Source organism: Sus scrofa, chromosome X, assembly GCF_000003025.6.
Source record: "Sus scrofa isolate TJ Tabasco breed Duroc chromosome X, Sscrofa11.1, whole genome shotgun sequence".
Taxonomy (NCBI): Eukaryota; Metazoa; Chordata; class Mammalia; order Artiodactyla; family Suidae; genus Sus; species Sus scrofa.
In genome coordinates, this window is record NC_010461.5 from 56517642 (window position 1) to 56532226 (window position 14585).

The window sequence follows — 14585 nt, forward strand, 5'->3', positions numbered from 1 at the left end:
ACTTTGTGTCCAGAAGCCATGGGGAGAGGGGACTCGTGAAAGATTTTTCCCCTTATGCCCCTTGTTGGGAAAATGGGATGTTTCTTTGAGAACGGGCCACATATTTACAATGTCAGAAATGAAAGAAGATGCACTCTCCTGCAGAATTCCTTCTATTCTGCTGGGTCTGTGCTGACTGTTTGGGTTGGCCTTTCCATCCATTTAGTGTTGAGATGACCACTTCATCTTTCATTCTGTTTCCAGGGCCCTGTTTGATTATGACCGGACTCGGGACAGCTGCCTACCAAGCCAGGGGCTCAGCTTCTCTTATGGTGACATTCTACATGTCATTAATGCCTCTGATGATGAGTGGTGGCAGGCAAGACTGGTGACCCCACATGGAGAAAGCGAGCAAATTGGTGTGATCCCCAGTAAGAAGAGGTGAGTTGTCATGACTTGTGAGAGAGACTTTCCTTGCCCTCTTCCTGGTATTGATTTTTCTTTCTTTCTTTTTTTCTTTCTTTTTTTTTTTTTTTTTTTTTTTTTTTTTTTTTACCGATTTTACTATAAGTTGCTTGAGAGCAGTGGATGTGCTTTATTACTCCTTTTTGGTAGAGATTTGGTGCTCAGGACATGGTTACGATTCAGTGAGCCTAAGAAGGCTGCTGTGCCCACTGCATCCCACTGCTGAGACCACGTACTGGTCGTAACAGGACTTTTTTCTGACTCCAAAACAGGGTGGAAAAGAAAGAAAGGGCTCGATTGAAAACCGTGAAGTTTCATGCCAGGACGGGGATGATTGAGTCTAACAGGGTAAGTGGGGATCCCCAAGAAAGTCAGCCAATATGTGAAGAGGAGTAAGAAGCTTGGAGTCTGTCTGGTGGATAAGAGAATTGGGGAGCATAAAAGAATATCTCTTTTTCAGGGAGCTGGCTCTGTTCTATCAGAATACTGACTGCTTTTCAGAAAGCAGAGAGAGGGCACCTAAACTCTGCAGCCAGTATACACTCCTCCCCCCTGGGTAACTGGCTCTTGAAGATGTGTTGGAGTTGGACTGTCTGGAAGGCTGACTTACTTGGGGCACATGAAACCACATATGGTTCTCTCCCTGGCTGTAGACCCTTTCGGAGCTGTGGGGACCCTGAACAGAGTCTGGATTCATCATCCAGCCAGGAAGGCCCAGAGCTCTGACCACCCTTCAGACCAAACAAGGCAGGAGGGCTCTCTCCATTCACCCCTTTTCTTCTGTGAGCTTCACAGGCCAAAGAACTTCCGGAGCGGTAGAGGGAAGAGAGACATGGAGTAGATGACTCTGTGTATATCAGTGGCACCTTAGGGCATGTGTCCAGGAAGCTACAGAGACCTTTGTCCTTTAGGAAGTACCAGTGAGTGTTGTGAGTCTGGATTAGGTAGACACCTCTAACATCCCTACATTTTCCTGTAAACATAATTTTCCTCTTACATCAACTTTCATTTAATCTCATAGACTCCATTTGTGAGAGATGGTCTTTTATTTAGCTCACCATTGTCTCCATTTTAGTTTTTCTTGCATGCTTTAAAATCCATTGTTCTTTTTTTTTCTTCTGTCCTTCCCCTCCATCTTCATGTTCTTTCACAGTCGATCAAAACGAAACGTAAAAAGAGTTTCCGCCTCTCTCGAAAGTTTCCATTTTACAAGAGCAAAGAAAACATGGCCCAGGAGAGCAGCGTACAGGAACGTAAGTAGCAGCAGGGAACCGAGAGCAGATCATTCACAGCCATGCCCTCTCTTCCTCATTTGCACTGAAGATTGAGAAAGAGTATGTGTGTGTGTGTGTGTGTCCCCATCTGTCCGCACGTGTGTGTGTGTGTGTGTGTGTGTGTGTGTGTGTGTGTGTGTGTCTGCTTATTTGCAGAGTCAGGGTAGAAATTGGTCTGTATAGGGAAACATTGGGTCTTTTTTCTCCAGCTCCTCACTCCGAAAGAATATTGGAGGCTCTGAGGTAGAACTTAGCTGGCCAACAGGAAGTCCCTGGCACTGGTGTTAGGAGTGCCAGGCTGAGAGCTCTGCTATGGTGGTGATAAGTGGTTATCAGCCACAGTGTTTGGTTTAGAAAAATGGTTTTTTTCAAGAAAACCAGGTCTAAGGACTCAGTGTTGCTCTCCTGGTTTCTTCCTCTTGTGTTTTCTTTACCTTATCTTTGCTCATCTATGTCAGAAGAGCCTTTTTTCCATGGACACCTGGAGTCGGGCCTACTTCTTGAATTATACACAGGTACATATGTACATGAGATACTCACACAGCTCTAAGAGACTCATTGTGTTCCCAGAGTGATTACAGAGCCAGCTTTCAAAATAAAATCCTTCTCGCTTAAAGGAATTGACACGGAAAGGGGATTATTCAACATTGTCCAAATGAAAGTTTATTGAGAAACACAAAGCTGGTTGGACAGAAAAGGCCGTAAAGCTGGTCTAAATGAACTTTCAGTCCTGAGAAATAGAGTCTTATCCTACCATATACCTCAGAAATGAGCTGTTGTCACCCTAACCTTAAACAGCAGGTCAGGCTTCTGAAATATTTCTCATGTGGTTCATGGTAAATTGTAAACCTCTCCTCTTCTGCCTCACAAGGAGGGGGGTCTCGGGGTCCTGAGCTTTTGGGATGGCAGGAGACTGACTAGTTCTGATAGAAAATAGATCCTTTTTCTAGGCCAACATGTTTCATGGTTATGGGATATGTAGGTCATTGGACTCTAGTGGATTACACGGGTGCTCTCATCCAGGTGGAGGGTAAGGCTCACAGGCCTGGGTGGCTCAGTACGAAGATCTAGGTGCAATTGGTTCTGCTCGTGCATGAGAGGAGGTGGTCTGACACAGAGGCCTGAGGTGAGGTCACCAGAGTTCACCGGATGAGTTCCAGAACCTCCATGCTGAGCCCAGCCTAGGGGAATGGGGTTCACTGTTGGGTGACCCAGGTGAATGGGGGAGGGTATTGGCTGCTGGGTAAGAGCTGAAACTGCCTAGTGCTTATCCTTCAGAAGCTGAGCTCATCCCATATGGTCTACACAGCTCAGGTCAGCCTGGAAGGCATACCTCAGACTACATTTAGCTTTCCCTGAAGAGTTTGGATGGAATGAGTCAGTATTGGGTGAAAGCTCCTTGGGATGATGATAATTCTGCCTGCCTTTCTGCCATACATAAATATTTGCTCTTTCATGCACCCTCAGAGGGAAATGGTAATTTCAGGGGCAAAACAGAGACCTGGGCTCTATAACTACAAATTTAGTCAAAGCAGGTGCTCCAAGCCTTGGTAAGTCACCTGTCTCTCCTGTCAGCCTGTCACCTCAAAAAGGTCATCCACTCTAAGGCCTTCTAGCAGCAAATTAGGCAGCATGAAGTCTGGGTATCGTATCTGACCTGAGATGTTCCTTCTGTAGAAAAGTTCTTAACCTCACTATAGTTAATAGGTCTTCGTAGTATTTCATACTTCTGTCACTGATGCTCACCTGGCTCTGTATTCTTCCTTCCCCTTGTCTTTTTTCTCTATTTTTCTCGTCTCCCAAATACTTTCCCTTCCTCCCTCTTCCCCTCCATCCCTCCCTCCCTCCCTCCTTGTCCTGCTTGTCTGTGAAATCAGGACTTCCCTGGGTTAAGTGACGATTATTATGGAGCAAAGAACCTGAGTAAGTCAAACTTACATATCATTAATTATTTCTGGCATGAGTGGAGATGCTGGGGTTGGGGGTATAGGGGACATGGGTGAGGGAGAAGGGTGAGGGGAGGGCAGTGTTTCTGAGAACTGACATCACAGCAGGAGGAAGTAGAGAATTGGCTCTGATTGTCACGCTTTTGCTCTGGATCCCTGGTACCCTAATAAAAGCCTATCATTCATGTCTGTGTTATTCTTTTATACCTTGACTTGGTGTGGAGCCATCTTGGCATTCCACCCTACAAGTGAGGGGGGCAAGAAGTGCTCCTCCAGGGGGACAACCCAGTTCATCTCTAGCATATTGTTGAGGTCAGGGGTGCCAGCTGGTTGGATTCTTCTCCTAGTGACAAAGCACTAAAGAATTGGGCTTAGGAATTAGCTCTTTCAGTATCTCTAAACAGGGGTAAGAGTGTTGCGAAGTCCTTTATAGAACATGCATCTTGGATGTCCCAGCAGGTCCAGGGGCCTCATGAGATGCCTGTGGGCTGGCTTTCTACAGAGCATCTCTGAGGGGGTGAGGGCCTCGGCAGTGTTTTATGGACCATATATATCTAGTGCTTTAGCTTGGTAAAACTAAGACCAACCTCTCCCCTCTGGAAACTAATCCTAGAGTGAAAAATGAAAGGACCTAGATGACAGGGCCTTAGCCGCCCCGCTGTGCACACAAGTGCATCCATGCAGCCGTGTCAGGCGGGTTCTGTCAGCACATACTCTCCTTCCATAAGTAATAAAGGCATGAGGATAAAGGCGCTTCCTTGAGGGATGGCTTAGGAACTAGCCTGGGTGGCGACTCAGCCAGTCCTTCCTGAGGGCCACAGCATATCACGGTCTGGAACAGTGTCATCCTGGCTGAAACGAGCAGTGTCTCACTCCATAGTTTGTTGTGTCCATGTTTCATCTCATTCGCCTGTCATTTTGGGAACAGTGGGCTTTGTTTGGGCCAAGATGTGCTTCGTGCCTCCTGTGAATGTGGCTGCTCTGCCTACTCAGGTGTGGGCAGGTCCCAACAGTCTGAGACAGGAGGGCTGTCTTGTCTTCTGAGTATTCTTCATTTGTCGTCCCTGTGTTTTGATGTGTCTTGTTCTCTTGTGGAGAAAGGAGCATCCCCCAACCACTGAGGCCAAACCCTCCTTCCATGTAGTGGTGGCATGAGGGCTGCTGGTCAAAGCATCATTCCTTGGTGACTGCTCAGCTAACCCAGTGCTTGGCCTTTTAGTCCCAGAGCACTGCACAATCTGTACTTCGAGGGCTGTGTCTGGGGAGGAAGTTCAAACAGCCTGGATGCTGGGCTTCTCTCTGATACTGTCACTGCCTTTTCTTTATTCTTGTTAGCCTTGGGGTGTGCATTTGGGGATAGGATTTGGAAACCATCCAGGTCAGTTCTTTTGATTCAGATGAAGAGGATGCTGCAAAGAATGGAAGCTGGTAGTCTATAGGGAGGGCCTTGGCAGAAGGAGAAGGCCCTGGGGACAAGTGCAAGGTGGCCAGGGGCTCAGGATTGGAGCTGTGCCTCCCAGCTGGTAGCCTGATGTGGCAGGCCTCATGTGGCCTGACTTGGTTAGCAGCCCAGTGTCTGGCTCCTGGATCATTTGAGTTTTGTGCTGCGTGTGACCTCTCAGTAGTGTGTTCTGAATCGGAGTCTCTTTCTTGTTGGCTTGCAGAGGGAGTGACATCCAACACCAGTGACAGCGAAAGCAGTTCCAGTAAGTGTGTGTCATTCTTCCCCATGTCATGTAGCTCCACTGCGTGTCCCAGCCATCCTCATTCCAGCGTTACACAGCTTCCATTTCTGTTTAGAGGCTAGTGCTTCTTTTAGCCATGTACACTTGGAGATCCAAGAAATGCTGTGGCCATATTGTCTTTATGGGATGGGGTTTAGGCTGTGGATTAAAGGAGAGTGTAAGCCCTGCAGTTCTGGCCAGGACCTCACTTAAAAGTATCCCTGGGCCCTGGGAAGGGTGAGAAAATCTCTGCCATGGCGCTGTGGGCTCTAGGTGCTACAGATTTGCTTAGAGACCAAAAGAAAAATGGCCTCTGTGGGTTATTGTCCCGAATTGCCTTTCCAGATGGCTAATACCTTATAGCTTAAGGCTAGGTATCCTTGCCTTTTAGCTGGGCTAAATGACAAGGTAACTGCCTAGTTTTTTTACAGAGATCCTGTGACCAGGCCAGAGAAGCCACAATTCAAACCCCACAAACTTTGGGAGCACTGGCCTCTCAGGAGTTATGGCTGGAGGCCCTGTAAGATCTCCCCAGGGGTAAGATCTGCTCAGAGGAAACTTGTAAACAAGCATCCTGGGCCTTGACACAAATGTCACTGCCTTCCCCAGCACTGCCGTTAGCCACTTGGGGACCTCCTCGGGCCCAGCACCAAGTCTCTTTGTTGACTGTTTTGGGAAGAGCTTATCCTTGCTGAGATAGATGGAGGTCCGCCTTGAGGGGAGAGAAAGGGCTCCACACTGTTCTTCAAAGGCACTAGAGACCTTAGTCCAGCCTTGGTTCCCCTTTCTGGATGCTTCTTCCAGTTAAGGGGACATAGGTAGACCGTTAAAAGGGCAAACTTTAGGTGCAGCTTTGGGGACCTGCATGAGTGCCCTGACTCCCTTGCCCGCAAGTGAGGGGACACGGGCAGTGTATCTCAACCAGTTGAAGCTTCCCTGTGATTCTTACCAGAGCAAGAGTGCAACTGAGCAGTTAACTGGTAACTATAAGAACAGTTCTGAGAAATTGGGGTGGTTTTTGGTGGAGGCTTCATGGCTTCTGGGTCCTGTGTCTTTGCTCAGCTATATTTCACTGAATGAGAGGACTCCTGACTCCTGTCCCACGGGTGATGAAGGGCTTTTTCTGCTTTATTGCCAATGGGAAGCCGACAGGCCCATGGGGGAGGTGTTAGCAATTACCACTTGACAAGGCTGTTTTCTGGCGGAGGTGGAGGTGAAATGAACATTGTAGGGAGACAAGGACCTACAAGGAGACAGATTTTTAGGTGCTAACATGTCTCCCTTTTTTTATTGTTGTCGTTGCAGAAGGACAAGAGGATGCTATTTTGTCATATGAGCCAGTGACACGGCAAGAAAGTAAGCCCCCTTCTGAGAGTCTTGCCTTCAAGCTTGTCTGGTGGTCATGGGACCCAACCCAGTAGTTGGCTGTGGTGGTGGAGGGGAGAATGTGGGGGGTAGGAAGGCATCTAGCCCGGGTGCTTCTTTCTTTTCTACTGCTTCTTAGCATTAGAGAGAAGGTGCAAGGCCATGCAATGTGCATCCCTCACTATGCCTTTGCTTGCTGCTGGGATGCTTTCTGAAAGATAGGACAGACTGACAAGGATAGCAAAGGTTGATTTCAGTAGGTGTGGCCACTGCTAAAAGAGAGGCCCTGGTCCCTTCCTTCAGTGGCTGCTCTGAAAAACCTTGCTCGGCTGCTGGTGCCCATGCAGAGATTTCTCCTAAATCTGGGAAACAGAGATGCTTCTGATTTCAGACTTTCCTTGGACTTAGATATTCTCAAATTAAAGGCTCATTGATGTCTTTGTAGTTAAAAGGCAGGGAATGGCTGAGGATGCACTGCCCCATCTGAGCAGTGGCTCCAGAGCTTCAGTGCTAGGCAGAAGGGGAGGGAGGACAGGCCATCTGGTGGGGGCCCTTGCTGACTGTCTCCGTTCTCTCTCTCCAGTTCACTATGCAAGGCCTGTCATCATCCTGGGCCCAATGAAAGACAGAGTCAACGATGACCTGATCTCGGAGTTCCCACATAAATTTGGATCCTGTGTGCCGCGTAAGAATCTAGGAGGTGTTTGGAAGGGAGGTGTTGGTGCCTTAGGAATTGTTGTTCTAGTGTTTTATGGAAAAGGCCTATGGCTGGGTTCTAGGGTTCTCTGCAAGCAGGGTGCATCTAACACCCTGGAAGAGATTAGACAGTAATACATTCCCCAAGAGCTGATGGGGTGGGGAGGACGAAGACATCAGGCTAGCCTGCTTACTCCCTTGGAGAGAGGTTTGAGTAGTGATGGTCAGCAACAAATGCATGTTTGGGGCCACTCCAACCACATGGGGTGGACATGGCCCACTGGATGACTTGTTAGGCTTGCTGGCTCCCGTACTATGTTTGGCGCCCTCTTTCTGCCGGGATGTGGCCCAGGAAACCTCACCTTTTTGGTCCAATTGAAGCTAAAGCAGAGAGCTCCTTAAGTGTGAGATATAGGCAAAACCATCTTTTTTGCTGCTGCTTCCTCCACCTCCCTTGCTCATCTGAGAAGCAGTGGTGTGGCCCCAGGGCCCAAGTGAGGCGGGAACAAGTCAGCTCTTGGTTAGGGGCAGGTTGTTGTCCTTGTACTACAGAGCGTTTCCTCTTTTTCTGCAGATACTACCCGGCCTCGGCGTGATAACGAGGTGGATGGGCAAGACTACCACTTTGTGGTCTCCCGAGAACAAATGGAGAAGGATATTCAGGACAACAAATTCATTGAGGCGGGCCAATTCAATGATAATCTCTATGGGACCAGCATCCAGTCAGTGCGGGCAGTTGCAGAGAGGGTGAGGAAAGAAGCAATGGCTTTGCGAAATCACCTCAAAGGGAACACAGAAATGCTCCTGCTGAAGTGCGTTTCAGCACAGGGCCTACCTACTGGCAGTGCTGACCAAAGCCTCAACCACTCTGTGTGTTCCCAGCCCCTGGTTGGTGGCGTCTCTCTGTTTCCTCCATGCAACTTAACCCCAGAGCGTCACTCCATCTATGGAAGTGGACATTTCTGGGTAGTAGGAACAAAATGTGGAGCCTGGGTACCTCAGAGGTAGAATCTTCCAGGCCTCTCTAGGTGGCCCCATGTTTCCCCCAGACTGATGTTTGGGTTGGCACAGTGGGTAGATAGGGACTAGGTGGGCTGATGCCGGTCCTTTCTTTTTCAGGGCAAGCACTGCATCTTAGATGTTTCCGGCAATGCTATCAAGAGGCTGCAGCAATCACAACTTTACCCCATTGCCATTTTCATCAAGCCCAAGTCCATTGAAGCGCTTATGTAAGTATTTGCTGAGACTCTTGACACTCCCAGCTAGGAGAGGGCCCTGGAAAGGAAATGGAAAATCAGGTGGTTTGTTGGGTAGGGGTGAGACCCAGTGGGGCTTGGTAGAAGGTCTGTGCATAGCTTTGCTCACCAGGGGGCTCCTTTGGATTCACGTGCCTGTGTGTGTATTCCTGGTTGAGCTTTCAAACGTGGAAGGTTTGAAGAGCATAGTGAGCCCTGGGCCACTGCTGCTCTCAGAGGGCAGCTGTGCGGCCCTTCAGGGAGCCTGTAACAATCCTTTCTGTTAATCAAAACACAGAATCTAGTTGGATACTATTTTCTTCATGTCTTTGGCAGGGAAATGAACCGACGGCAGACGTATGAACAAGCAAATAAGATCTATGACAAAGCCATGAAACTGGAGCAGGAGTTTGGAGAATATTTCACAGGTGAGATCCCCTGCTGTGTAGCCGGGGTAATGTGGGAGCAGCTGGACCTATTCTGTGAGTGTTTTGAAGAGGCCTAGATACCTTGCATAGAATTTCTGGATGCTTTTGAGCTCAGGCCTTTCCAAGGTTACTCAAGTGCCCTCTAGCCAGAGGAGTTTAGACCATTTATGGTATCAGCCACCATCAGAAAATGCTGCCCTAGATGACTTTGTTCATTTTGTCCTCGTGTCCCTCCTAGATTGTAGGCTCCCTGTTTTAGTTTGTTTCCCTGCTTCCCAGGCTTCCCAGTCTAGCACATGGCCTTGCATGAATAAACATTTGGTGATGATGATCCCCTAGCATGGTGTTCAGACTCTGTGTCAGTCTGTGCATGCAAGTGTGTGTGTGCTTAAATGGTCACCTACTTTAGAAGGTAAGTTCCTGAATGGTTGGGAAGGTTTCTGTGTGATATGTTGCTCACCTTTTGAAGTACGGTGACATGTATGCACAGGTTGGTGCTGAGTGAAGTCTAGATGGTGGTGCCACTAGGTTAACCAAGGATAGGATCCTTAACTGTCTTTGCATACCTTGGGTTTTGAAGTTCCCTTTACTGTTAGCATCTGTGTCCTTATTTATCAGGCTGAACTCTGACATAGAACAGATATGATGGCCCCAGGAGCGCTGCATCTTGTCAGAAATTGTGGCTTTCAGCTTTTGCTTTGGGTAACTGAGATTTTCCAAATCTTCTGATGAGGCTGCTGGTCTCATGGCAGCCAAGAGCAGCAAGAGCTGCAAGGTCTGGCATCTCATGGGTGCTCAATAAACATTTTTTTGAACAAGACATTTTCCTCCTCATTGCTGCTCAGTGTTACTGTCTCTGCAAGTTGACATCAAGCCCCGGGAGCTGCCTAGTGAATGTGCAGGGTTGAGCTGTGGGGCCGCTGCCATGGGCCAGGCTGCTGGGGTTTGGGGGGTGCTGTGGGCCACAGTAATAATTCTCTTTTCCTTTTCACTTTAGCCATTGTACAGGGTGACTCACTGGAAGAGATTTATAACAAAATCAAACAAATCATTGAGGACCAGTCTGGGCACTACATTTGGGTCCCATCCCCTGAAAAACTCTGAAGAATCCCCTCCAGCCATTCTCTTGTGAACAGAAGAAATCAAGTCCCTCTTCCCTCCTCCCTCTTCATTCCTGTCCCCACGGGGAGAACAAATGACTACTGTTCTTGTCCCCTTTTTTAGATATGTCCAAAAAATTGAGTTTTCTAGTCCTGTTATGTTTTTTAAAATTTTCGTTTTGTTTTAGTTTATTTTTTGGGATGATGCCATCTCACTCATCATGTGACTGTGCCCATTCCTGCATGGACCTTTCCCAAGCACTAGCACAGGTGCAAATCCATCAGAGTCATTGTTTTCATAAAACCAAGCAGAAGCAAAGAGAAGAGAGGAGGACTGATGGAAAGACAGACTGGACAACTGCATGGCTTGTGAAGCGAGCCCCACGCACCGCGCAAGGAGAGGTTCCTGGGCTTTGCTACGATCTGTATGCTGCCTCAAGGCTCGGGACGGCGCGGCGTCATGGCGACAGAAAGTATCTTATTTATATATAGATATATATATGTAATTTATATAAAATATATAGAAATTATTATATATATATATTATACACTCTCATATAATATATATATATATTCACACACATTTGGACTAGAAAATCTATGGAGACTTCATCAATGGTACTGTGTTATTAGAGAAATGCTTTAATTTTCATGTTCCAATCAGATGGCATCTTATATCCCAACTGGTTGGGGAGGAAGTAAAAGTGGTAGTAAGTGCTGTATCAGGGCACCTGCACTGGTCATTCTCTAGAGAGCTGGGCTTTTCTCTAGGAAGGGGTCGGTCAGCTGGAGGCCGGCAAGCAAGGGCTTTTGCCCGGGGGCAAGAGGCTTGGAGCTGTGACCCTAGAGCAGCTGCTGCTGCCCTTGGGGAGCAGTCAGGCCTGCGTGGGGGTGGGGAGAGAGAATGGCTAACGGTGCTCCCACCGTATTAAATTGCCAATTGTCTTATGCCACCTGAAATGTCTGCATGAGAGGTTTCCTTTTTGTTCATTTTTAAGCTGCTGTTAAACCAAAACCATGTTGTGCTACTGTGTTAGCCTTTTCATTCTTCCAAATTTTACTTTTACTATTTAAGTGAATGCGTAGAATCCCATTTAACCGTGTTCTGAAGGCTCATGATGTTCAGGAGGAGCCGGGCCTTGTGGTAGACTAGGTGACCCAGGCTTGGCTGTTCAGTCAGCAGAAGGGGAGGTGGGGATGGGTGAGAATCAGCAGGAGCCGGGGCTCCTACTGTAATGTGTCCCTTCACTCACCTGCCTGGGACATGGGCTCAGCTGAGGCCCTGTCATGGGGCCCACTGGCAGGGTCAAGGAGTCACTTGCCTTGCAGTTCTGCACTGGGACAGTGGGACGGCCCTGAGCTTGGCCAGCCACATAATGAAAAGTTTGATTGGGTTTTTTTTTTTGCAGCTGCTTCTTATGCCCTACCAATCCCAACTCCTCACCAACAGCTGGTAGCTTACTGTTTCTTCAAGAAGAAAGTAGACTAATGCTGTCATTTGAGCTGTAGAGTTAAGATTCACTTACTGTTGAGATGTGAAACCTTGTTGCTTTTTCCCAGAGTCAGACAGTGATAAGTGATCAAGGGAGTTTTTCCCTTGACCACAAATGTAGGAGGCAGGTGTGGCTCAGGCCCCACCTCCCACCCCCCATGCCTCCCTCAGCTCCACGCTGTAGGTGTGACCAGGGGGAGAAGAGCATGAATATGCTTGGCCCCAGGGTTGAGTCTGTGGTTTTCCTAGCCCACTGTGTTACAGGTGCAAATGATACATGTTTAAGATGCTTTGAGCGCTACCAGCCACATTTAGGAAATCTGTTAGCAGTTCTCCTACCAGCATGATGAGGCTCACTGTAAAGTGTGGGGCCCAGAATGTGGGTAAAGAAAGGGCAGCAGCTTTACCTGGGCAGGACACTGGGTTGAAGACAAGAGGGGTAAAGTGGTGGCCGATTATGACTTCTGGTGAGGAGGGGTGAGCAGGGAGTGTTGATTTTTCTGATGTTAAGTGATTTTGTCGGAATGATGCTCAACCCTCTACCCCTCCCAGGGAAGAAAATCAGAGATTCAAAGCAAGCATGACACTAGTTGGTTTACCAGTGTTCCTTCCAAGGAGACATATATTTTTTAATAAATGATAGTTGCAATGAACTGTGGCTCAGAGACCTTCTTGAAGTAGTTGAGAGGGAAAGGTTGCGGGCACAGCAGTGGGGAAAATGGCCCAAGCCTTTGGGGGCCAAAAGGCTCTCTACTTAGTGACCATGAGCTGAACGAGTCAGGTGTTCCTCTGGATGGTTCTATACCACTGTGGTCATAACAGGTCCTTTGTGAAAGGTGTGTGCTCGGTCTTCTACTCCTGCCCCCAAGCACTGCCTTTGGTAGTGCCGGCTGGGTGTGTGTGGAGGGCATCCACGTCCTTGGTGGCGAAATGCTCACATTTTTCCAAAAGGTACACAAGATAGGAGGTGCCCACTGCAGCAAAGATGTCTCTTAGCGAAAGTGGGAGCCAAAGGAGCAGCAGAGAACCGAGTGATAAATAAGGTAAGAAAAAGCTGGCCTCCCTGCTACCAGAAAGCATTAGAGCCCAGGGAAACGAGGATGAGATGGGCCCAGAGTGGGCCCCAGTTTGCAGAGCAGGGTGGCGATCATACCGGCAGCCTTCTGATGAGAGGAGGGGTGCTTGGAACAGGGGGCTAGGACGTGGCTGTTGTCCCTGCATCTTGTGTGGAGAAGCCTGAGGATGTCCTGCCATAGCTCAGGTCAAGAGCGGTGATTGAATATGTGCAGGCTGAAGCACGGCAAGGACAAGAGTCCTTACCTGTTTGGGTGCTTGGCAGTTTGCAGGGTGCTTCCTTTCACACATTCTCTCATTTGCTAGAAGGCAGCCCTACAAAAAGCAGTCCCCAAAGAACTCTGTAGGGTTTTAAGGAAATCTAGCTCCTAAGTGCAAAAGGGACAGAGAGCTGGTGTCTGATCCCACCGTGCTGAGAGCCTGTCTCCACAGCTGCTGTCCCTCATAGAGGAGGCAGGGCTGGAGAAAACACAGCCCCAGTGGCAGGAAGTGGGACCTAGCTCTGCTGCTGACAATGCAGCCCCATCAGTCTCTTCATCTCCAGCAACCTTAAATTAAAACATTCTGAAGATGGAGTTCCCATTGTGGCTCAGCGGTAACAAACCCGACTAGTGTCCACAACGACGTGGGTTCGATCCCTGGCCTCGCTCAGTGGGTTAAAGTTCCGGCATTGCCGTGAGCTGTGGTGTAGGTCACAGATGCAGCCTGGATTCTGCATTGCTGTAACTGTGGTGTACGCTGGCACCTACAGCTCTGATTCGGCCCCTAGCCTGGGTGCAGCCCTAAAAAAAATATATAAATAAAAGCGTCCCTAGGATGATGCTCATGACTACATGAAATATTTGTTCAGACACAAGTGACCAACTCCATCTTAGGGTGAACGTGCTTCCAGAAATTATTTAATGAAAGCAAAATCTTTACCCAAAATGAGTGTGGAAATTGTGCTTGAGGATGAAACTGATATGGATACAGAAGAAAGTAGGGGTTGAGCTGAAAAACTGGGAAGAGACTAGAGGAGCGGGTGTCTGGGTCAAAGGCAAGCCAAAAAAAAAAAAAAAAAAAGATGAAACTGAAAAGGGACACTGGTCTCGAGGAGAAAGGTCAATACTAAAGGACAGTGGAACCCCCCCATGGGGCTATTGCTCACCTGGTGCCAACCACTGACTGGAAGCTGAAGATCAGAAAACCTTGTAGACAGAAGAGAGTTCCCATCACGGCTCAGTGGTTAACAAATCTGACTAGAAACCATGAGGTTGCGAGTTCGATCCCTGGCCTCGCTCAGTGGATTAAGGATCTGGTGTTGCCGTGAGCTGTGGTGTGGGTCGCAGACGCGGCTTGGATCCCACATTGCTGTGGCCGTGGCGTAGGCTGGCGGCTACAGCTCCAATTTGAACCCTAGCCTGGGAGCCTCCATATGCCACAGGAGCAGCCCTAGAAAAGGCAAAAAGACAACAACAACAACAACAACAACAAAAAAAAAGAAAAAGGAAAACCTTGTAGACGGGAGATGAGTGGCTGCTCAAAGAGCCTTAACTTTCCCAAGGTGACCTCACGATCCAGTGCCTGCGAGAGACGCAGGCCTGGGTGCCCAGCACACTCACATAAGAGCTCCCATGTTTTGTCCTCCATCCCTGTTCCTACCTAGGATTTCATTGCCTTGATTCCACTAATCCTCTTAGTCAGTTCTGTGGCACCTCTTAGACATTCTATTATCACTGCAGAAAACTTTCCGAAGCTCAAATTCTAATTTCCTCAAGAGCCTCTCTTCCTCCTCACTTCCCAGAAAGCAGAACTGGCCCCTGCACAC

At 48.4% G+C, this 14585-nt stretch overlaps 1 protein-coding gene across 7 annotated transcripts in view; it reads left to right on the forward strand.

The window, feature by feature from the left end:
• DLG3 (discs large MAGUK scaffold protein 3) overlaps positions 1-13840 on the forward strand; it is a 59541-nt gene extending 45701 nt beyond the window's left edge. For 4 of the 7 annotated variants that reach the window (XM_003135151.6, XM_003484123.4, XM_013990919.2 and 1 more), the window contains 10 exons: positions 244-420; positions 717-792; positions 1598-1697; positions 5329-5370; positions 6694-6744; positions 7337-7438; positions 8024-8196; positions 8569-8678; positions 9021-9112; positions 10110-13840. In XM_003135151.6, the coding sequence (XP_003135199.3) occupies positions 244-420; positions 717-792; positions 1598-1697; positions 5329-5370; positions 6694-6744; positions 7337-7438; positions 8024-8196; positions 8569-8678; positions 9021-9112; positions 10110-10216 (1030 nt within the window). In that variant the 3' untranslated portion in view covers positions 10217-13840. Of the gene's footprint in view, positions 1-243; positions 421-716; positions 793-1597; positions 1698-3595; positions 3642-5328; positions 5371-6693; positions 6745-7336; positions 7439-8023; positions 8197-8568; positions 8679-9020; positions 9113-10109 lie in introns of all 7 variants that reach the window. The other 3 variants (XM_021079732.1, XM_013990918.2, XM_021079733.1) reach the window with 3 other exon arrangements.